The following is a 24,321-nucleotide window of genomic DNA, read 5'->3' on the forward strand; positions in this document are numbered from 1 at the left end:
ATTAGCATGTTTCAAATTGAATCACCTCTTTTTTTGAGTTTGTATTTTTTTTAATTTCAGGTTAATCATGATTCGGTTACATGATTTGCATTTGTTAGGTAAAGTCCAAGTTTTGCTTGTTTTGTTTGTTTTGTTTTTTGTAAGAAAAATATACTACCAACCAACCTCCACTGTGAAGTTGGAAGCCCTGAGAACGACTTTTTTAATGTAGCAAGTTAGGAACATATTCCTGCCCACAAAGGAATGAGAAGCAGACATTTCCATGTGCAATCTCTCTTTCTACCTTTCCCCATCACTCACACCTTTAAGCCTCTCTCCCATTCCTATAATCTTTATATCGTACCAAGGCATATTATCAAACAGGTCTTCCAAGCCAGAAGCCCAGGAATCACAGGAGGTTTTGTGTCCACCGTAACTACTGCAGTGTTAGTGGGCGCTCAGTAAATACTATGGAGTGACTCACAGAGCTGTTGAGTGGAAGCTGCAGTGTGGGGTGGATGTGAGTGCTGGGGGCAGGAAGGAAGCCCCTAAAATCGTCCAGGAGAGACACAAGTTGGTCAACTTGGAAAGGAAGCTTAGAAATGGATAGTCAGAAGTTTGAGAAGATTTAGCTGATTGGTAATTAAAAAAGGAGTTAAGGACAACTCCTAGTATTCTACCCTGGACTTTCATGTGGGTGGTTTTGCCACTGACCACCAAAGCAAAGAAAGATAGAAAACTCAGTTTGTGTGATTATTGCTGTATCGTACTCTGAGTATATACGTGTGTATTGCCCTTTCGGTAACTAACTACTTAAGGAGAGGACATTTTATTTATTTTTGTATCTCCTGTTTGTTTCTCTAAAGTGCTAGAAAAAACATTAAAGGCTCTTTAAAAGTGTCCAGAAAATACATATGAATCAATAGATTTACACTTTGCGGGTAGGAGATATTTGCTAACATTAGCAAAGAAAAGACGATAAACCCAGCAACATGATTGAAGGAAAAAATAATTCACCTTCAGTCGTGCTGAAATTACAATGTCATCAGAACTGTCATCCATTCGTCCATCCACTCACTTATTTCCTTGCTGCCTCGCTCGCTGTGTGTTTATAGAGCCCTGACTGGCCCCGAAATGTCCTGTGCCCATTGTCCCCAGAGAGCTACAAATGCAGGAATCAGATTCCAGGGAGGGTCCAAGGCAGCGAGAGGCCCCCCAGTTACACCTCGCTCCATTCATGTGTAGGTTAGGGACTCAGGGGCAGACTTAGAAATGATGCCACAAAAGTGAATGAGATTGACAGAAGGAAAGACGGCTGAGGCAAGAACACAATAAGAAAATGACAAGTAAGAGCTGAAAGTGAGAGAATCAAGAAGACAGAGAAACACTCAAAGTTAAGTGACTAGCGGCCCTGAGACCAGGGTCAGAGAAGGCCAGCGAGGACACACGTTCAAGGGCAGGGGAGCATTAAATGCCGCAAGCCTGTAGCTCGTGAATTAGTTCTAAATAAGGGAAAGGTAATTTAATTTAATCTAATCTAATTAAAAAGTATTTCAGACCCAGGGACTCAGGGGACTGTGAAAGACTTTTCTAGATTCTATTTTAATGATTGTAATAGAATACTTACAGAAGAAAAAGATTCTTCTTATCAACCCACGAATGCCACCACAATATAATTGGATTTTCCTTTTATTACAGGGAAAAAAGAACTATTACTTTTTTACATACAGCCCCTTTCATGCTCTCTTATCTCTAAAGACCCCAAGCCTAATGTGTCAAAGAATTACTTGAATTTGAACCCAAATTGCATTCTGCCATCCAAGTGCAAACGGATCAATTCTGATCCCCTCCACGTGAGGTTCTGTGTTCACAGCAGAAGTGATGGAACATTCTGAGCAATCTATAACATTCTTCCAGATTTCCTTGAGACTAAAAGCACATGTTTACAAAATGAACTTTGGGGTATACATGGTGTCATACTATAAAGAAAGCACTGTTCTAAGAATGGTGAAGAACATAAAAATATAGACTCTTCCACATCAAGGAGCTTAAATCAAATTGAAAAATCAGCCATGCCCAGGTAAAACAGCACAGACGGTTACAGGGTGAACACCGTGTGTATTGCCCTTAGCTCTGCAGACCACAGTTCCTTCTAGACCTCAAAGAAAGGAAAGATTAATTTGAACCAAAAGGCATAGTTCATCATAAAAGATGGGATTTGAGTCACAGGCAGTAAAGAAGGATATTCAGGGTAGGGAACAGAATAAATCATCACAGTGAAAGAGCAAGCTATCTGGGAAAAACAATCAGACGATCATCCTAACCAAAACAGCTGGGTCAGAGAGAAATGGGCAAGAAGATGGTTAAGTTACACACATTGTCAAAGAAGTCTTGGCTGAGTGTTGGTAACAGAAGTCTACTCAGTTTCTTGAACAGAAAGATAACTTAATGAATAAAAATCATTACAACGGTCTGATCAAAATAAACAAAATAGGAGATTTCTGGAATCACAGAATAATTGATTCTTTTTAAAGTAAAAGTCCATGTGAAAATTAATCCTGTTAGATATTTAATAAAAAGGCAAGAATTTTCCGAGCGTTGCTACTTCCTGCTTTTGTTCCCAAGACGTGGCCGTCACAGGTCCAGCTGAAATCCAGTCTAACACAGGGGCTTCTTCTGGAACTCTCCATCCAGCTGGAGAGGAAAGGCCCGGCTCCAACATAAATCTCATTAGCACATGTTCTCAATTTTAAGATATGTGCTAAATGCTCTGTGGAACAGCCCTAAGAAAGACGAATGCCAACTTTCCTTTAGTTTTAGGTATAGAAATTTCTGACTGCTGAGCTGTACATAACTTGTTTTAAAAAAAAAAACACCACGTCCTGAATTGGTACTATCACTAGCAAAGTCAAAAGTCACACAAAACCCAAACCAAAGCAGAACAAAAAAACCAAGCAAAAGGCTTACATCACACAATAATAGTAAACTTGTGTACACAAATAGGCATGTTGTTAAATAATCTAAAATACCTAACGCACTTGTTTAAGGAAAACAAAAAAATCCTCATTCTATATCTCTTTCCTTTCTACTCATTTCTTTTAGGATAATTGAAATGTAAGTAGAATTTACCAATCTTTCATCAGGCAAAAGAAGCCACATGAAAGTTTCTGAACAGGTTTATATGTCTGTCTCTTTTTAAAATTGTGCTGCCCACATAAAGCTACTTCTTAGGGAGGCACCTGCTAAATGCTTGAAAACTTCTTAAATTTAAAAAGTGCTTGGAAGCATCCCATCACTTTCCTAGAGTGCTTGAATGACAAATAGAGTAAATTGAAATCACAGAATCTCTGAGTTTAAATGACCTGCATTCCTTTAATCCAACACACTCAGCTCTTTTGAGAACTTACAACAGAGAATTTACTACTTCACGAAGCAGTTCAGTTAAAGGACTAACGACTGTCTTTTACAATGAGGCAAAAGCTTTTCCCAAATAATATCATTTTGGATATTTGAAATCTATGATCGACGTATACTGCAACCAGCCCTGTACCCACACCAACCACATCTTCTCTCAAATTTTACTTGCCTTCTGCCAACAATCTGAACAGGAAAGTTAATCCCCCCTGAATAACTGTCTCCTTTTTTTTTTTTTAAAGCAAACAGCAGGATATAGTGGGAAGACAGACCCCTGGACAGAAAGGTGGAAATCCATAATCGAAACTGTTTATTTTCCTGAACATCTCTGACTAAATAATTAGACCAACACTGTCATTTAACCATATTTACAGCAGGCACAAAGTATTATCTGGGAAGTGGGAAGAGCAGTGCTCAGGAGGAAGGGAAAAGGTACTTTAAAAAAAAAAAAACCAGGCATTTAAAAGACAGAATCAAGAAATTAAAAATAAAGAACACAAAAATACAAAAGGTTACAAGCCAATTTCACGTACAAACAATTCATCTATACTAAATATGGAGGAAAAAAATTCCAAAATACAGGGGAGATACTTTACCTGATGTTTAGCAGCTTGAGTGCATTGAGCAGTACTCCCCTTTTGACATCATAGTCTATTTTCTGATCAGTTCCAAAGCTTGGGGCTCGATTAATCTGAAATTTACAAAGAAAGTGATGTGAGAAGCCACATGTTGGAAGGTCAACCAATACTCAGCATTTGTTAATCTAATGTGAGATCTTCAGCCAACAGAACTTCACAATGAATCTCAAAGTTTTTGCATGGTGGAGGCCCCGCTACCACTGCCCACCGCTGTTCCCCAGGCCCCTAGGTCAGGGAAGCACCAGGAGCGGGCTGCTGGCACTGCGTCCTTCCTGCCACTGACTTGGTTCAGGCTCTCACTGTCAGCAGATCTGTCCTCACTCTTCTCTGCTCTCTCCAACTCATTACCCCATGCATGCCAGGGTTTAAGTTTACTGAGGTTATAAGTGACTTGATAAAAAGGTAAGTAATCATCAAATAACCAATATAGTAATAATTATATGTGTATATTTAAAATATAGATATGATCAGTGTCCTGTGTTCACTGTTTCAGATCTTTCTGATGAGTTCATCTATTGCTGCCTAAAAAATAAAGTTTGTTTTTTTCTACCTGGCTCAAACAATAACTCATCAATTTTCATCTCGAAAGAAACTGACTATATTGCTCAGAAGACACCATTAAGGGTGGCTGGAGACTAACCTCTATGAGCTTTTCTAACTGTGTGAGGGAAAATGAGCCATTCATGACTGTCCTACTTTCCAACGCCATTTCCAGGAATTCATTACAATGAAAAGAAAGAAAGAATTGGACATATACTCTGAAATCCATTATAAAATAGTCTACCACTTCAAGAGCTGGGTTTTTTGTTTTTGTGTCTATTGTTGTTGGATTGTGTTCTTCTTACTAAAATGTAGCAAATGTTTAAGAAAATTACTTCCTCAATTAAATCAGTTGGTTAGAACATGGATGAGATAAGCACCATAGCTGAGTTCTTGACCAGCCACTAACCACTAAGGCTGTCTCCAAACACACGTGTGCTACTAGTCCTAGTCCTGTCCTCACCACAAGAGATAAAGAAAGAAATAGCACACATTCTACAGCTAACACATGAGGAAATAACATGCTAGACTCTGGAAACCGTCTAGGAATACGTCGCTAATTAGAATTGGGTCACAAACTCACTGCATAAAAATTAGTAAAAAGAAGCAAAACAAACAATAAAAGATTACCTGTAATCCCACTACTCCAGTGCATTGCTAACCATTTGTTAGATAGTATTCCGGGTATTTTCTATGCATACATATATAACGCATGTCTACACTAACCATACTTTATTTTATAATCCAAGTCTTTCTCTAAACCAAGTACCACGAAACTCTTGCATCACGCCACCTTCCGATGGGCGCCTGGTGCTCCTTCTACAGGGACACGTCATGCCATGCTGCATGTTGATTTCTTTGTTATCTTTGATTTAAAAGGTGAAGCACATATTCCTGTCTTTCTAATGCAATCTCAAGGAGAAGGAAATAGCTTGAAAATTGCAAGAAAATGCATTTATTCTAGGTCAATTTGAGAAAGAGGGTATATTAATCTTTTACTTCAAAGCTCTAAGCATTTCCCCTTACAAGTGCAGAGAAAGCGTAAAGTAATATGAAAATCATGTGACCACACCTATTCAAATCTCTGGAATTAGTAATAGATAGTTTTGCTAGTACATGTGACAAGATTTATAATAAGCCAGACATTTAGGAACTAATGATTAAGTGGCTCATTGGAAAGTAATCTATCTTTATACAATGCCTTAGGGTTCCATTCCAAACTGGGGTTGGGAATTCTGTCAGGTACATCCCACATAGCCCTCCCCCAGGACAGTAGGAATCCTTAGTAAAAAATAACCTCTGCTCTCCCTTCTTACCAATTTCAAATTCTTCCATCTACTATAAAAGAATTTGATCTATGGTGAAATGTACCTACACAAGGTAAATGAGTACGTAGAAAGGCAGAAAATCTTTTTTTCAGTTTAGGTGATCATTGAAAGTGGTCTTGCTTTAAAAAAATAATAATAATAAAGGTAGAGAAAAAAAGTAAAAGAACCACAAATGGTGCAGAAAGGAAACTAAAATTAGATAATGTCTACCCAGCCAAATGTTGCCCCCACAATGCTGGTGGTTTCTTTGGCTCTCATTTCCTACTGATTCTAAAACAGATGGAGCCCAGCAGATGTTAGAGTCTTAAAACTCAGAAGTTTGTAATGTATGCAAAATGAAAATTATTAGAAAATAATTTTATTAGTGAATGTTTTTATTAACCGATCAAAACAATCATTTTATCAAAACACACACAATCATTTTGTGCACATATCAAAGTATTCAGAACATTCTAGATCGTGTGTTCCTAAATAAGTACTGCTCCTCTGCCCCACGGCCTTCCCCATATTCCTGCCGTCCCTCTGCCCCTCCCCACCTTCTATAGCTCTAAAAACTCTGCTCAGCTGTTCCTTCTGCAAAGATATTTTTTAACTCTCGTATACACAAATGTACACAGAGAGATTAATCATGCCATTGTTTGTGCTACTTCCTGTTTTTCTACTAATATTTATAATCATTACCATAAATCACATATCTGAATACCCACTAGTCCAGGGCAAGTGTCCTGTCTCTCCCTTCCTGGTTCTGCACCACCCAGCATGACACCTGCAGCTCAGTAGATCCTTGCTTAACCAGTGTGCTTGAACTACTGAGAGTATATTCATAATGTACCCAAGCTCTGTGTTTCTCCCTAAAAATGTTTCCTATGATTAAAAATGTCTGTAATTTTGCTACTAGTAATTACTACCCCAAATTACTGTAGTTCATTGAAAGTTATCATATTCTCAGGAGCAACTTCTACTTCATTCCACTTGATGGCGCCAAAAGGTTTTGAACAATGTGCATTAGCGCCGCTACAATTTCAGCTCAGAGAGAAACACAAAGCAAAATCTAAGTAAGGTTCTTTGAACTGTTTTAATGTAATAAACGTTCATGATCCACAGCTGTGGGCCACTGTGGATTTTTTTTTTAATAATTCTGACTGATCTGGAAATATCAGGGAAAAAATAAAGAATGAAGAAACATTCATGCAAACAATGGTATTTTTGAGCCTTAAAAAAAAAAAAATCAGAATTCAAGCATTCAGTCAATCTGATTTAGCAAAGTTTTGGGAAGCTCTGAGAAAGCAAATACTTAACACAAAGATAAGCAGGATTATCAGTGAAGTCATTCCTTCGGTTCCTCTCTTATGCACATGCCTCTATTTCTGCCCCACCCCATCAATGATGAAAGACAAGTAATAGGGCGCAGCAGAAAACAGAGCTAAGAACAAAAAAAGATTCCTGCAGAAAAAGCAGTAAATCTAAGGAAGAAAATTTCAGCCTTAGGAAGAGGAAGAGCCCATAGGGCACAGTCAAGTGCTTTCATCTGAGAGGGATACAGGAAGCAATGCATAAGCAAAGCAACTCTCATTCATCTCATCTCGAGGACCTAAGCAAGATTTGAACAACCCAAAGAGAGAACTACATTTACCTGGGGACAGAATATACGTTATTTACTCAAAGTAGATGAACGAACATGTACACACACGTGTGCGCGCACACACACACGGAGACGAAATCTTTGGCCCTCGAATTGTATGGGTATTTTGCTCTAAAAAACATGTTTGGAATATTTTTACCTTACAATTGTTCACTTAATTCATTTATGCAAACCTTGATAGTACAGATGCAACTTCCACCTTGTAAATTTCGCTTCAATTTAAAATGAAAAGGAGTTGTTGATTACATCCTCTATGGCAGTATAGTCCTTAAATGTAATTAATTCAGTAAACACTGCTGAGATATATAGTAGTAGTCTGATAAAGTTTCCAACACTCGGTATCCCAGGGGCCAGAAGAAAGTTCCATGACCACAGAACAGAGAGCTTAAAGGGACTAGCTGGATGGGGTCCAGCTGACCACATGACTTGTAAGGTTTTTTCTGGTAAAACAGGTATAAATATAACTAGAAACATAAATTTGACAGGAAAGATATAAAAAGATACAAAAATCTCAAACAGATGATAATGATTTCCTCCTTTACAGGCAGTCCCTGAGTTACAAACATCCGACTGGTGTGCAACTCACACTTACGAACGGCAACTATTACAGGTAAAAGGTAAATGTACCTGTCCCAACTTACGAGTAAATTCAACTTAAGAACAAACCTACAGAATCCATCTTGTTCATCAACTGGGGACTACCTATGTATCATTCTGTATATGTTATATGATCTTTTATATAAAATAGGAGCAATGACAGTGCTTAGTCCACCAGTGACTGGTGGCCAATCGGAAGGTATACAGTTGACAAGCCGGACACAGGGAGCCCCAGACACAGAATTCGTGTCATGTAGAGTGCTGGATACTGAACTCTGAACAGTGATTAATTAACCAACAGGAGCCTGAACATGAAGGGCAGATATGCTGGAGGCAGAGACCCACACAGAGGCAGGACGATCTCCAGAACCCAGGAAATGGTGGAAGCCGCGTGGCTGAGAAAATAGTAGGGCAGGTAAGTGACAAATCAATAAAAGCAGCTCTGCACCGAGGTTCAAAATTCCTGGCTTAGAACTTCACTCCATGCTAATTTGGGAAAAGTAATATTTTCCCATATTGATTCATTCTGAGAACTGTTCTTTTTGCTGAATTTTCATTCTCTACTTCCCACATGCGCCATCCAGGCCTCCTTCTGCTCAGTGAATGAAAAAACTGTGTCGGGTACACATTTAAAAACCATTTCTTTTCACACACTAGAACAGCGATACGTTCTCTTTCTTCTTAAAGAATGCCTTACCTCCAGAAGCCATGGCTTTAGTTTTCTGTCCAGCAAAATGTCAAATCCCAGAACTTCGAAGCAGACACTTTCACTGCCTGGAGGTTGCCCCGGCCTGCACATTCGATACGCGTGCAAGACGTGAGGTTCTGCCACAATCAGAGTCTTTACCACCAGTTCCTACAAAGATGGTGACAAAAGAGGGGAAATGCCTTACTCCTTCGTACATGTGTCCCCTTGACATATGTCAGGGACATATGTGCGAATACGAGCTGCGCCTACCAACCAGCACCCTGGCCAGGCTTAAAACACTCCGTGGCTTCCCGCCCCAGCCCTGCTCGGGCCTCCATCTTCACTCCCCTCTGCCCACGACACTCCAGGAACACTCGCCCACGTTGGGTTCCTCAAGAAAGTGGCCCTTCCTCCCACCTGAGGACCTTTGCACTGGCTGTTCTTTCTTTCTGGAACATTCTTAGCCCCCTACTGCCATGTCTGGCTCTGTGACATTCAGAGAGGCCTTCCCCAGCCCCGAGTTAACACTGACCATGGCTATAACCAGCTGAGATTTTTCTTTTGTTGTTAGAGCAGGACCCACGCCTCCCTTATTTACAATCCCATTCACCAGTGCCTACAGTAGTGCCTGATACTTAAGAGACGTTCAAAACCATTCGGAAATGCACAAGTGAAATAAAAGCTGGTAAACACGGCTTCTCCTTGGTAAGTAAGGGTAGGAGCAGGCACTAGCCCCACACAGAAGGGGACGAGGGTGGCAGGAAAGGTGAATTCAAGGACACTGAAGATTTTCACAAACAACAGGATGGAACTCTGGACAAAGGCTGGAAGAAGAGGAAGATAAAATCTGTTCAGAGCCGAGTTTCTTGTACAGTGACGATTCTGCGGCTCGCGAGGCTTGTCTGAGGAGGGTACTGCAGCCACAGAAGCGGCCGTCAGCGTCTTCTGTGAGGAAGCACCGACCAGTACGAGGCTGAGCCGTCGATGCTAGTAATGAAAGTTGTTTTAATGAAGCTTGAGAAAAAGCTTTAGATTATGGAAACGCTGTCTCGCTGGTTTTTACAGCACAGGTTTGTCACTTTAACTCCCTCTCTACAGGTACAGGCCACACAGAAGGGCAGTGAAGAACTCGGCTCTCAAGTCAGACTTCCAGGGTTTATTCTTGACTTTGCTACCTGTAGCTGAGGAACCTGTCACACTGCCTGAACTTCGTGAGTTTCATTTTTTGCCTAAATATAAACTGCAAAAAAGGTGGATGTAAGAACAAAATCAGATTGTGTGTAACACGCTTAGCATAGTGCCCAGATCAGCGTCCACCTACAGTAAGCATCGGCTACTGAATATTAGCCTAATGTTATGGTTACTCCACCATTCCTCCAGAATCCCATCCCCCAGGTCAGACACAAATATCCCACTGTCTGGAGGAAACAACATTTACTATGTAGGGAAAAAAACGGGAAAGATGGGAGTCAGCATTATCTTTCCCCAGAACCACAGCCCAGTTCATATTTGGGGATCAGTATCAGAGATACCATGAAAGGCTGTTCTCAGAAACTTTTGTTCCAGATACCAAATTCATGACACCACCAAAGCATGTAAGATAAAAGATAAAGGCTATTTTATATAATCTTTGGAAATATTACTGAAACCACTTGGAAGTAGAAGAAAGTTAAACTTTGGCTAGTAAGTATCTGTGTGAAACAAGGCAGGCTGATGGGGCAAAGTGAATATTAATTGACCCAGAATTATATACATATTTTTTTCTCCCTGGAAAACACATATAAACTGTCCAGTCAAGACTGCAAGGAGATGTGATAGTCAGGAGAGGTACCACCACACACAATGACAATCCACTATTGCTTCTGAGAATACCCAGCACAGTGTCACTGCTGTGAAATATGATTTGTAGATTTTTACTTTAAGCGTATAAAACGCATTCAGTAGAGAGGGTTTTGGAGGGATTACACTTATTTCTAATCTCCGTGGCCTGATGTTGCCTTGATTTCTTACTCTCACTGGCTGGCCAGCATAAAAGCATACAGCTCTGTTCTTCACAAAGGTGTTGATGAATGTTCGTTCTCATATACTGATGATTACTTTTTAGAGAAATTAGCCCCCCAAAAAAGGTCATTGAAAAAAAGTTATAAGTTAGTCATGGAATTCATAAACTAAGATACACGATGAAAAATTATTGCATAATTGCCTCCTCCAACTCCTTCTGTCGTTCTTATTACCCCACTGATTCACCTTAAACATATATAAAGTATGCTGGTTCTTAATAAAGACAGCAAATTTTCAAATAATTAAATGCAGAAAATTTTACAAGATAATTAAAAGTACTTGAAAAAGTTAAAAGTTGATTATTATTTAGCTGGTTATTTATAGATTGTTAATGTACATTTGAATGATCATAGCCAAGAATGACGTAAAATCTGCTCATTTATAGACAAGACTATGAAATGTATTGGAGCTTAACAGAACCCCATTGGCCGTGTTTGGGTCATATCTAAAAATCATACTTCAAGGCTCTAACAGAAAAGCTAATTTCCATAACCTCTCTCTAGTATTAGTCTTGCTTGTAAACCTTCTCTTAATTCAGTTGTGTGGGGAAAGCACCACTTAAAACTAATGTATGTAAAGCTAATGACGCTCATTTTTCTGTCTGACTGTCTTTATACATCACCAAGGTCACCCAGCAGGTTCTACCTCCACACGCAGACTTCCCCAAAGAACCAAACCTACATGGAAGTTAAAACTTTGGCAAAGAAATAAAAAGATGCCAGAGGGTACATAAAACCTTTACAACCCACTGATCTAGTCATGAATTCATTAATTCATCCAGGCATCATCAGGTATGATCTTCCATCAATGAACTACCATAGACGATTAATGAATTTCACCCTTAGATGGTCCTCTCATTATCAGAGAATGTCCACAAAATTTGCCTTTAGGAAAGAAATAGATAAATACATAAACACTATTGTTGTAATCAAATTTCTTATTTGGGTGTTATTAGTCCATCAGGAAGATAACCCCTGGAGGGTTAACAAATTGGTGGACAGCTGACCAACACACGACAGGCATCGCCACTGCCCCCCACGTTAAGCCTTGCTTTCCAGGGCCCAACTGGGGCTCCATATACTCTTTTCAGCCATAGTCCTCACGAAGCTGCCAGGAAACATTTGTGACAACCCACATCACCATTCTCAGACCATTCTACCTTTTCTTATGCTTTTGTCTCCATCTAAAATTCCCTCTCCCGTCCAACCTAAGTGCTACTTCCTTTTTGAAAATACTCTTTATCTGCCTAATTTAATGGAATCTATTCTTTATTTAAAAATGCTTGATGGTAGTATAAATGATCGCTGAGAAGAGACAGTGATAATTATGGAATGGCATAGTCTTACTGAAATGTCACTCCAAAACTTAGCAACATCATGCTGGTTGGCTTGTAAGAATTCTGTAAACCATTTGATGGAACGTTTGCTGCCTTTGTTTTCAGTTTCATCCCGTTCAAAACGCTCGTTATGCTTGTTGACGGAGTAGTTCGTCAGATGCATGTATAACTGTGTCTGTAACAAGTCAGAACCAAAGTCATTACCACGTGTGAGATTCTACAACTGTGAGCTGTCACAGAAAAGACAGCAATCAGAGACTAGAGACAATTTTAAATTTTACACTATACAGACTGACAATCTCACGGTTATTTAGATAATCAAATGAAATAGAAAGACACATTTCCTTCAAAGACTTTAGACCGTAATCGTCTACAGAGTTACTCTACACATTATTCAAATGATATCTACCATAAAAAGGATCAAATTAACAAGAATATAGAAAGTAAATTAAATTAAAAAGTAAAACTACGGGCGGCACCTGTGGCTCAAGGAGTAGGGCGCCGGTCCCATATGCCGGAGGTGGCAGGTTCGAACCCAGACCCGGCCAAAAAACAAACAAAAAAAAAAGTAAAACTATGTCTTGCTAAAGCAAGAAAAGTGCTCTGAGTTTGTTTTTGTTAGTTTGTTCTTAATGTTTCAGGCCCTCATAGTTTTCACCCAAATTTGTTTTGGGAAAGAAATTTTCTGAGAGATCGTTCTATGTCTTTTCAAAAAAAAATAAAAAATGAAGTCTCAAGTATGTAAAATAGACAAAGAAGCAGGACACTCCCATACTTATTGGTAGGCCGCTTTACAACTTCTTAACAAGACTCAGTGCTCTGAGAGCCGGCAGACAGGCGGCTCCACTCAGCATTGTGGCACTTCCAGATAATTAACACAACTGCCTAGGGCAGTTGATACTATTTTCCTCAAACTTGAAAAAAAGTCTGAAGTTCAAAACTTCTCATATTTTCAATTAATATGCCTCTAATGACTCTTATCAAGTTACTGTAAACATTCAAGTCTCTCTTTAATTGCTAACTACCTCATGGTCCTATACCCTTGATAACACCATTTCCATGAATAAATACTTCATACACATGGTTATTATTTTCATCGGTTATTAACTAACCATAGTCATATCATATTTTATTTTCACTGCAGTTTCTTACGTCTATGGTATTGAAATCTTTGGAGCAAGTAGGCAGAAATGATTATTCGAGTTATTTATTAACCCAAGTACCTACCTCTAATTAAGAATTTTTTTTCACTCATTCAGCAATATTTAAGGATCATCTACTATCTGCAGGAATTTGTGCTGAGCACTGTGGCTATAAAGGTGAACAAAATAGACACAGTCTCTATCCTTATGAAACAAAAAGCTTTAAATTAAGTGATACTTAAAGATCACAAACTTGATGCGTCTCGAATTTTAAGGCCCTAATCTAAAGAAAAAGGAAATTAATCAAACTATAATATTCCCTATTTCCAAAATGTAAGTCTTTAACTTTAACAAAGATACATGAGAAAATAATTTTTGAGGAACTCCCTGATTGGCAAGAATATCTCAAAATCAGTAACAGTAATAGTAAAAACACTAGCTATTCTGGTAAATAAGTATGTAAGGGAACTTTGTATTTTTCTTAAAATGTTATCTTTGTAGATGTAATTGGAAATTTCACAATCTCATATCTACCTTGACAAAGATCACTGCCAGGTCATTTGCCATAAACAGAAGTAAGGACAGCTATGAGCCCTCTATCAACCAGCACGGGTGACAACGATGTAACCAGATCACACCCTGGTTTTCAGCATATAGGTATAATAATTTTCAGCATATTGATATAATAATTTGGGATCTGTGAAGGTTTTTAAGGATTGGCCTATAACTAGGCCAACTAGGTAACGAAAAGTGAATGTTTATTATATATTTCAATGTTTGAAATTCTGTCATATAATCTCCTTATGTGTAATTATGAACATTTAATGCTTACAGAAATACACAACTCATTCCAAAATATATGCATTATTTTAAAAATTTGAAAGAGAAAAAAGGAAAAAAATATGCAGCAGGCTGCCATCGAAATCGGACAATGAGACCAAACTCAAAAGTTTCATTTTTTTCTAGTCTTTTCTTCTTAAACTTATATTTTACATAATGGTAGTCTTACTTTATATAAATTTTTTTATTTCACTTTATTTATACTGTCAAGTCTCAATCTATGAGTTCAATCATGTAGTTTTACATACGTGGGAGGGACATTGATATTTACGTAGGGGAACATCTTTCATGTGTGTGAAAACCAAAGCCAGGAGCCTCTGTGATCAAGAGCACATAGCACAGTAAGCCCAGCAGCCACTTTTGCTTTCTCTAGATCCTTCCTTATGATTTCCTAATGAAGTGGGCTTGAGCAAATCATATAACTTAGGGTATTATAATAAAGTATTTTATCACCTAGAAATTCTAGGTGTTACCCTTTCCAATACTATCAAAAGATCACTACCACCTTACATCATTTATTCTTACCTACTCCAATTATTTAAATTATAATCTATAAACTGCCAAGTCCCAAATCATGCCTATAGCTCAGATCTCTCTTCTGAACTTCAAACCTATACTGTGTGTCCAGATGTGGATAGAATAGGTCCATTTGAAGACTCTACCGGCATTTAAACACATCAACTTTCCACAAAACCTTTCATGGCTCCTGTATCCCTTTATCATGGTGAGTGTCACCCCATCCACCCCACTGCCAAGGCCAAAATCTGAGTTTTATTCGTGATTTCCTTCTCCTTTTCCCTCATTCCACTAATCCAACCTGTAACCATATCGTATCAATATCTCAAGTTCACGCTCTTATTCTGAGTCCAGCCCCACTACTGTTACTTCAGTTGAAATCCTTTTTACTTCCATGTGTGGTCTCCCTCACTCTCACCTTTCCCATCCATCTCTGCCACGCTGTCACAGTCCCACACTGCAGACCAGTTGGACATTTTAGAAGTCTCATTCCGTTTTTTTTTCCTTTGTTTAATACATTTCAATGTTTCCTTTCATCCTGAATTAAATTCCCAAATCCTAGACAAGGCCCACAAAGCCTTGAAAGATCGGAATTCTAAGACTCACCATCCTCATCCCCCTTTCTTAGTCTGTTCTTTAGCCAAACTGAACTTGTCTGCTTTCTCCAGACATACTCTCTTCTCTCTTACCTCTGAGCCTTTCTTTGCCGGGAGCTCCACCCCACTCCCACCCACACCCCGGCTAACTGCTCGTTATTCAGATCTCAATTTACCCTCACTGGGATTGGTGCTCTGCTGTGCGCTGCCATTGCACTCTTGGTCTCTCAGGCTGTCGCACTTACCATCGAGCGTTATAATTCCTTATATTATTTTCTGCCTCCCCACCAGACTTGCTCCTGTGAGGTCAAGCACTGTTATCTGTCTTGGTCACTGTTTTTCCAGCATAACGCCTAGAAGGTAGCAGCGTTCAAACCTGACCTGGTGATTGGCTGTGCCTATTATGCCTATGGCCTTTAATGAGATCACAAAGGTCTTTCTCTTAACTTCCTCTCCTCTGAAAAGTTTGACAGTTCCCTTATCATTCCCTTGCCGGTTTACAACATTTCTCAGTTGATTGAACACAGGAACATTTATGATCAGCTATTATTTAATTTTGAAATATGACCACTCTTAACAGGGTTCATGGTGTGTATAATATCGGGGGTGGGGGAGACAATAACCATGTCTTAGAAAAACTGGGAAACAATAATTAATTGTAATTTTTACTATAACTAGTAGACTCAAACTTAGGGTTGAGTCTAAATTTAAACCCAAACTAAATTTCAAGTGTGCATAATAAATTATAATTTACCTTTTATAAACTATACATTACAGTTACGATCTTCTCATAAATTATAACTTTGATGAATAGTTACAGCAGCACAAAGGAAACGTGAATGGAAAAATATCTACAAAATTTCCATTTAATAGATTTTAAAATGCACACTGAAATGGCTAATTTATGTTTTAATTTCGCATTTGGTCAATGTAAATGTATAGCCATAATTCTCTTTCATTTCCAACAGAAATAAATGACTCACTTTCTGATAATATTTGCGTTTTCTGCTTCATACGCCTCCTTTGCATTCTACATGCTCACATCCTGCCTTTTCAGAAGGCCTGCTCAAATGCCACCTCCTCCATGAGGAGCTAAACACAGGCTGTCCCAACACTCAGCTTCATAACACTTTACAGGACTTGTCCATTGCAGGTTATAATTATTATTATTATTTATAGTATAGTCATGTCTATACAGGACCACTGCATACAGATATATGCTCTGAAATCCAGCCTTGTGCTCACAACATATAGAGAGGGTACATTTTCCTAATCAGCCAGCTTAGAGCTGACACCTTTTTATTTTTTTAATTTTCACAACCCTACCTGTATATTAGAAGCAATCTTATTTATGCATGTGATTCTTCTAGGCCATAAAAAGCTCAGAGGAAGGATTTTGGTTCACACAATCTTATGCATAATGAGTGTTCCAAAAGTACATAATGAACAAATGAATGAAAACATAAATTCTTTTGATGTGACTTACCAAATTGGACTCATTAGGTGGAATGTACTTCTCTGTTCCCATTCGCACAAGTCCGTCATGGTAGAGAAATATTTTTAATGGATCACATGACGTTACCAGAATATAAATTCGTAAATCAAACTTATAACCTTCCATTAGGAAAGGCTTTTCAATATATTCTTGAACAATCAAATGATCCTGAGATGGAAGTTTGTCACCATTTCTTATCAAAGAAATCCTAAATTTAAAGAAAAAATAAAAAGAATAATTTTATACAAAGGCAAGACATTTTAAAAGTTACAGATATACTCAAGAAGAAAAATATTGACATAGAGGACTCCAAAAGTCTGTCCCTCCACAAAAGCAATGAAGAGAAAAATAATTTCAAAATTAAATTTCTATAATCCCCAAAACCAAGTGAATGCTTATAACAGCCAAACAACATTTCATTAAGAAAAAACAACTAAATCTGTGTAAAATAACTTTGTTGCATTACAATTTAATATCGTTCCCCCAACTGCTCCCGTTCCAGTAGTGGCCTTGAACAGCCTGCATTCTCAGGACAAATACTAGTCTTAGAGGGGGCAGAATGGGCCTTATTTTTCAGGTTGTTCATTTTGACCTCTCTGGTGGCTCCCTGGAGGACATCAAAGAGCTTGATTTCATCTTGTCTGAGGTGGATCTCTACTAGTGATGAGGAAGCTACCTTAAGGGACAATTGCTGAAAACATTTAAAGTCCTGGGCAACAGTAGGAGCAAGCAATAGGCTAACTGAAAAGACTGAGAAGAAAGTCTGGGGAATGAGAATCTTTGGGATTTTGAAAAGCTCTGACATGGGCCTGCGAATCTAGAAGACCATTTGTGTGCCCAGGGCTAGGTGCATGCTCAAGAAAGCACAGAGAAGGCTCTATTCTCTGCCCTGGGCTAAATGCCACACTCTGCACAAGCAGGAAGTGAGGGCTGAGGCAGAGTTGTAAATTGCCTGCCTGTGTGCTACAGGTATGCCCTCAATAAACACACAGAGCCCTGCTGCAAAGATTGGGTGATTTTGTTGTTATTTGTTTGTTCATTATTACAAGCACTTAAGAAAATCTATCCACTTTCTAGCTGATCACTGAGCTAACAGAACAGGAACCTTAGGGGCAATGCACAATAAAAAACAGATTTCAAAAACATAGTTCAGAAAGGTTACTAAACAAATAGCAGCTACTACAATGAGAAGGAACAACAAACCCTGCAGAAGAGGAGAGTCTAAATTCCAGGATTGCTACATTATAATATTCAAAATGTCTAGTTTAAAAAAAAAAAAAATTGAGGCATGCAAAGAAAAAAAGAACGTATGGCCTATATACAGGGAAATTATCAATTGAAAAAAACTGTCATTGAGAAAGCCCAGATATTGGGCTTCTGGATAATCAACTTTTTAACATTTGAATATTCAAAGAGCTAAAGGAAACAATGTACTAAGTACTGAAGGAATGTCTCACCAAATAGGGAATAGCGATAGTGACAGAAATAATTTGGCAAAAAATAAAGAAACCAAACAAAAATTCTAGAATTGAAAAGTATAGTAAATGAAATTAAAAATTCAATAAAGTAGCTAAATTGTGTATCTGGGAAGCCATAATCGTGAAATTGAATGTAAGCCAACTGAGATTGTCTAGACTGAGAAAAAGAATAAAGAAAAATGAATAAAGCTTAAGAAACCTGTGAAATACTATCAAGTATAGCAATACACACATAATAGTAATTTCAGAAGGAGGAAAGAGAGAAAGTAAAAGAAGGAAATAAATAAATCAAATAAAGAAATAATGGCAGGCCAATTGCAGTGGCTCACTGCAGTAATGCTAGCACTCTGGGAGGCCAAGGCAGGAGGATCACTTGAGCTCAGGAGCTCAAGACCAGCCTGAGCAAGAGTGAGATGCCCTCTCTATTAAAAATAGAAAAACTAATTGGGTGTTGTGGTGGGTGCCTATAGTCACAGCTACTAGGGAGGCCTAAGGATTACTTGAACCCAGGAGTTTGAGGTTGCTATGAGCTAGGTTAGTGCTGTAGCACTCTAGCCTGGGACAACAGAGTAAGACTCTCTCAAAGGAAGTCTTTCTTTCTTTCTTTCTTTCTTCTTTCTTTCTTTCTTTCTGTTTTGGGGGGGAAGAAAACTTCCCAATTTAATTTTTTTTAAAAAAAACATTAATTTACACTTCCAAAAAGCTCAATTAACTTAAAATAGGATACACTCAAAGAGAGCTACCCTAAGATACATAATAATAAAACCATCAAAGAACACCAGAAAGTTAACTACCTAGATAAATACAAAAGTCACTATTAGTTTAGGTTCATAATTCCTCATTTTTTCCTAATGGCTTAAAAGACCATTGTGTAACAGAATAGTTATAAATCTAGGCTGACTGACACAAAAAAAATAACAACAATAAAGTGAGTGAATCTATGTAAGAAAAATGTTTTGTACACTATTAGAACTAAATTGATACTACTATAGACTAGAATGTTATAAATTAAGACATTAATTGTAATCCTAGGCAAACATTAAAAAAAATCAAAACTACATAGTAAAAGAAATGACAAGGGAACTAAAATAGTACATAAGAAAATATCTAACACAAAACAGGCAAGTAATAGAGGAATGAAGGAATAAAATATATAGGAGGCATATATAACACAAACAGCAAAATGGCAGGAGTAAATCACTCTTTTGCAATAATTGCTTAGATATAAATAGATGAACTCTGCAGTAAAAGGCAAACCTTGGCAGAATTTTTTAAAAAGCACAGTGCTGTTTATGTGAGACTCCCTTTAGGGCCAAAGACTCAAACAGGTTAAAAGTGAAAAGATGGAAAACGTACTGCAAGCAAATTGTAACCTGGAATAGCTACGCTGTAACAGTATCAGACAAAATAGACTACAAGCAAAAATTGTTACAAGAAACAAAAAGTAACATAATGTTAAAAAGTGAATTCATTGAGAATACATAACAATTATAAATATCCATGCACCTAACAACAAAGCCCTAAATAAAACAAAAATTGACAGAATTGAAGAAAGAAATAGCCTAATAGTTGAGGTCTTCAAGACTCCACTTTCAATAATGGATGGAACGATTAGAAGATTAGCAAAGAAATAGATACATCAAACAGACAGGAGAGCTGTCCTTTACCTAGGTACTACTGCATTACATGAGATAAACCCTGGGAACACAGAATGCTCTTTCACTTCTCTGCTTTTCCAGCTTTTTTTTATATTATTGTCAAAAGAGATAAGAAGATTATTACTTACTTATAATGTTATGACATTAAATATAAATACATGTAATTGCAACTATTTTAACACTAAAATTCAGAAGAACATGAAATTAAAGTATCTCCCCCCAAAATTTCCTTGGAGCCAACTTTAACATTAAGCAATTGATAAACGATTTCCATTAACAGACATTATCTCATTTTTAACTCAGCAAATCACATACTAAAATAATGTATGATTGAATTAATAAGTTATGATTAAAAGTTAAAGGGAATTTTTGAAAAATAATTTACCTAGTAGTTACATATCCAAACATCCTTCTTTTTCCTGTAGTATTTTAAATTAAAAAATCAAAATGACTCAAGTGTATTTTATTAAAAGCTGCCTCTGCCACATTCTCTTTGAAAAAGTACACTGCTTAAAAAGAAAAAAAAAAGAAAAAGAAAAAGTACACTGCAGAAAACTAAACATAAGTAAGCAAAAGGAAACAGGAATATTAAATTGCACATTCTATTCTCAGTTAACAAGTTTAGTTCTTGGCACTTTGTCTTAAAATGTGTTCTACTCATTTTCAATCCAATTGCCATGGATACATAAAGAAAAAACTTATTTATAAGGCAAAGATGATATTATGTTTTGCTTCAAGATTTCTAGCTATGAAAAGAGTTAACTCCTTTTCCATTTCTCTAAGTCAATTTTAGCTCTACTGTAGCTGCTGATTTTATTCTCCAAATCTATCAAAATTATAAATGTGAGTTTTATGTTCAAGAAAAAAATAGAAAATAGGGTTTTTTTCCCTCTTACGATTTTATCCTATTGAAGTCTGACAAACGGTTGATTTAATTTTTAAGTTGAATTACTGAAGCCTGTGGGAAAGGTTGAAAGAATCAGGCTCAATAAGTATTTAGTTCCAAAAAAGCAATAGTCAGAAATCTATTTTATTATTTTTTTCATCTTGTACCCAACCATAAGTACTTAATTACTTATATTTATTCTTTTCCTTGAAGATTTTTAATTTTTGCATATTCCAGGTTAAAAAAAACTTACCCATGACCCATTGCACCATTAGCTGGTTTTACTATAAAAGTTTTTTGCTTCCGTTTTTTCTTCAGTTCTTTCACATAGTTCTGAAACTGAGTATATTCAGCAGGGAAGATCCATGTTCGAGGAACAAAGGTATAATCCAGAGGCCGAGACTTGATCATTCTGTAAATTAGAGACAATAGGAAAAATAATTTTTATTCAAACTTTTATAAGTTTACTTTCTCTGTGCTACTGATAATTTACCACAAAGATTTAAATTACCTCAAGATTTCATTTATTTATTCATTTATTCACTCACTCAACAGGTGTCTAGTAAGTGCCTATTCAATGCTAGACACCATTCAAGACACTGGGGTACATCGCTAAAAAAAAAAACAGACAAATATCTCTGCCCTAATATGCCCTTATTTACATACCGGTGTATCAAACATTTATGTGAGTATCCAGTCATGCTAGATGCTTGGGATGTTAAGATAAATTAGTGTGGTCTCTACCACCAAGGAATTTACAGATAGCTATTAATTACAAAACAATGTGATACGTACGCTAACAGTATATATGATGAGCTAACGTGCAAGGACAGGGGTAGGAAGCAGGAAATCAACGAGACCAAATGACCTGTACAGCTTCTTTAAACATGATTTTGAATCTCTGGGTCACCCATAGGAGCAGTTTTTGCTGTTTTCTGGAGTTTATTTTTCTGAAAAAACCCTGTGAAAGCCTCTGAGTCAAGAGGGTTTTGTTTTGTTTTTTTAATGTGAATTACCTGTGCATGTGGTTTGTAACTACAATGTATGTTCTGATACTTTTACATTCACTAAAAATTAGGTTGCCCATATGATATGTAATTTAGGGACAATATTGGGTAAAAAGGACTTATTTATTTGATTCCCAGTAAAAATGAAGAAATAATGAGAAAGATTTAAAAAAATTATCTAATAAAGAAAATCAGATTTTCTTTTCTAAATTTATATAAGTCTTTTAAGGTGAGTAGAGATTATCCCCAAATAAAATTGGTAAAAATTAAAATGGAATCATGGTGTAAAGTATGTACAGAAGTTAGCCCTAAATTCTGAGACTAAAGTATCTAAGTCCCTTGGCTCTCACAACTGGAAGCCTCATACACTTATCATATTTCAAGTGGTCTTTCAAGATGATCCTGTAAAAAAGTTACGTTACTGCTATGCAAAGTAAAATATTTATCATCTGTCAAATCCAGATTAAGCCAACAAGCTAAAAATCTCAGTATAAAATAGACTAATTTCGACTATTTTGAAAATTACATACACCAAAAAAAAAACCGAAAAAAGCACTGTAAGAGTGCTCATATCCTTGATTTTGCTTCCAATACTTTTGAATGTATTTATATATTTATTAATGACATGAAATTAGATCAAGTTAAAGCTTTGATTAGAAGAATATAGTTTAAAACTAATGAGTCAGTATTTATGAATGGTACTGTACTTTCATATATATGTTTGGAAAAAATTCAAGCACACATACATAGAAGTGAAATACCTTATTCCACTGAGGCCTCTATCACAAATCACAGGAGACAAGAGGTTTTACTTAGGAATTTGAGAATATGAGATCATTTCTGCTCTTGGTTCTGTCATAGACTTAAGAATTAACATTAAATAGTAGTTGACTTAACTTAGTTACATTACTGGATAGTTAGTTATATTACTGAATCATAATATTGAATCATGTTTTATACAATATTGAATCATGTTTTATCCAATAGAAAACCACTTTTTCCTTAAGGAGAATTCCAAGAACTCTATGGAATAAGAAATTGCCTATTTGCAGTAGCCTGCTAATGGGTCTACCTTTTTATCCTCTTACCTCTCCTGACCAAGTCTGATCACCGCCAGTCTCTTCACCTCCACCTCCCCAATGGCACTAAGACCATAATTCTGACCACTACCCCTCAGCTCGTCTATCCCCATCCATCTTTCTGTGCTCCAGCTGCACTGGGCATTATTTCAATATCCTGACTCCTCACTCTTTCTTCCCCCACGTAACATCAGCTCATGCTGTTGTCCCTGGCTGGATGGCTCTTACCTACCATCTTCACCAGTAAACTCCTACTCATCATAAATACTTCAGTTTCCACGTGACTTTCTCAGGGCAACTCTCTCCCATGCCTTCCTAACTAGGTCAGAGTTCCTTTATGACACAGCGGGGTAGAACTAAGCACCTCTATCTAGTTCACAGCACCTATCATATCCTGCAACCAAATGTTGGAGGAACCATAGTTAAATCAGCCCAGCACCATGCTCAGAATACAGTAGGTAATAAATACAGTATGTGTTAAATGACAAATAAAACACATGTCTAAAGTCCCTTTTCTCTGGCATCCATTCTTTTCCTCATAATCCCTCTGTTAATAAACCATAAAATCTACATAACATCTAAGGCCAAAAACCCGGAATCATGATAGAGACTTTCCCCTTCCGACCTTCACATTTCACATCACAGTGGTTTTCAACTCTTAGCAATCCCATCTCCTTAACATCTGTCAGATGTGGTCTCCCTTCCCCATGCCCACTGCCTTTTTTTTTTTTTTTTTTTGGTTTATTAACCGCTTATTTTTTCTTACCAGATGTTGACAATCAACTCCTCCTAGGCTTTCCTCCTCCAGCCCTAACACTGAATGCACTGCCCACAGTGCCACCACAATTCTCTAAAATATCATGTCTCTGCTTAAACCCATTCAATAACTCCTCACTTCTCTCAGGGGGATAAACAAATGTTTGGTGCATAAAGCGATGAATGATAAAATAAAACACAACACTGGTCTCTGCACGTCTGTCACCAGCACCATCTCAGGTTGAGCCTCCCAACAGAAAGAAGCCACAGAAAATGTTTATAGGTCCTCAAACACATCATGCTCATTCAAACCAACATAGATTTTCTCCCATTGATGTCTCTGCCTACAATCTTCTTACCTTCTTCTCAAAGGGTGAAGTCCTTTACGCTTTTCAATATCTATCTAGTATTTCATCTTCTCCAGAAAGCCTTCCCTGACCTCCCCAAAATGATCTTTTCCACCATCTCTGTCATCATCCGACATTGACTCGCCCCAAATGTGGCCTCATCAAACGGAACTGTGTGTCTCCTTCATTAGAATGTGAGTTCTAGGCAGGGACGAGGTCTTACTATGTACTTATCTTGTTTAACTAAAAATTAGCAGTCTCTTAGGGCATAAAGTAGACATGCAAAAAATTTTTATTG

At 37.4% G+C, this 24,321-nt stretch overlaps 1 protein-coding gene and 1 non-coding gene across 4 annotated transcripts in view; both read right to left on the reverse strand.

Annotated features, from left to right (window-relative positions):
- The window catches only part of TTLL7 (tubulin tyrosine ligase like 7), a 96,239-nt gene that overhangs the window by 54,119 nt on the left and 17,799 nt on the right, over positions 1 to 24,321 (reverse strand). For 2 of the 3 annotated variants that reach the window (XM_053592126.1, XM_053592125.1), the window contains exons 6-10: positions 21,088 to 21,246; positions 16,804 to 17,020; positions 12,234 to 12,398; positions 8,836 to 8,994; positions 3,990 to 4,084 (exon numbers count right to left, since the gene is read on the reverse strand). In XM_053592126.1, coding sequence (XP_053448101.1) covers positions 3,990 to 4,084; positions 8,836 to 8,994; positions 12,234 to 12,398; positions 16,804 to 17,020; positions 21,088 to 21,246 — 795 coding nt within the window. The remainder of the gene's footprint in view (positions 1 to 3,989; positions 4,085 to 8,835; positions 8,995 to 12,233; positions 12,399 to 16,803; positions 17,021 to 21,087; positions 21,247 to 24,321) is intronic. The other variant, XM_053592127.1, reaches the window with a different exon arrangement.
- Positions 136 to 270, reverse strand: LOC128587095 (small nucleolar RNA U109). Its single transcript, XR_008380511.1, has one exon. It is a non-coding gene; the product is annotated as a small nucleolar RNA U109 (small nucleolar RNA).

The sequence above is a fragment of the Nycticebus coucang genome, chromosome 5 (genome assembly GCF_027406575.1).
Source record: "Nycticebus coucang isolate mNycCou1 chromosome 5, mNycCou1.pri, whole genome shotgun sequence".
Lineage (NCBI taxonomy): Eukaryota > Metazoa > Chordata > Mammalia > Primates > Lorisidae > Nycticebus > Nycticebus coucang.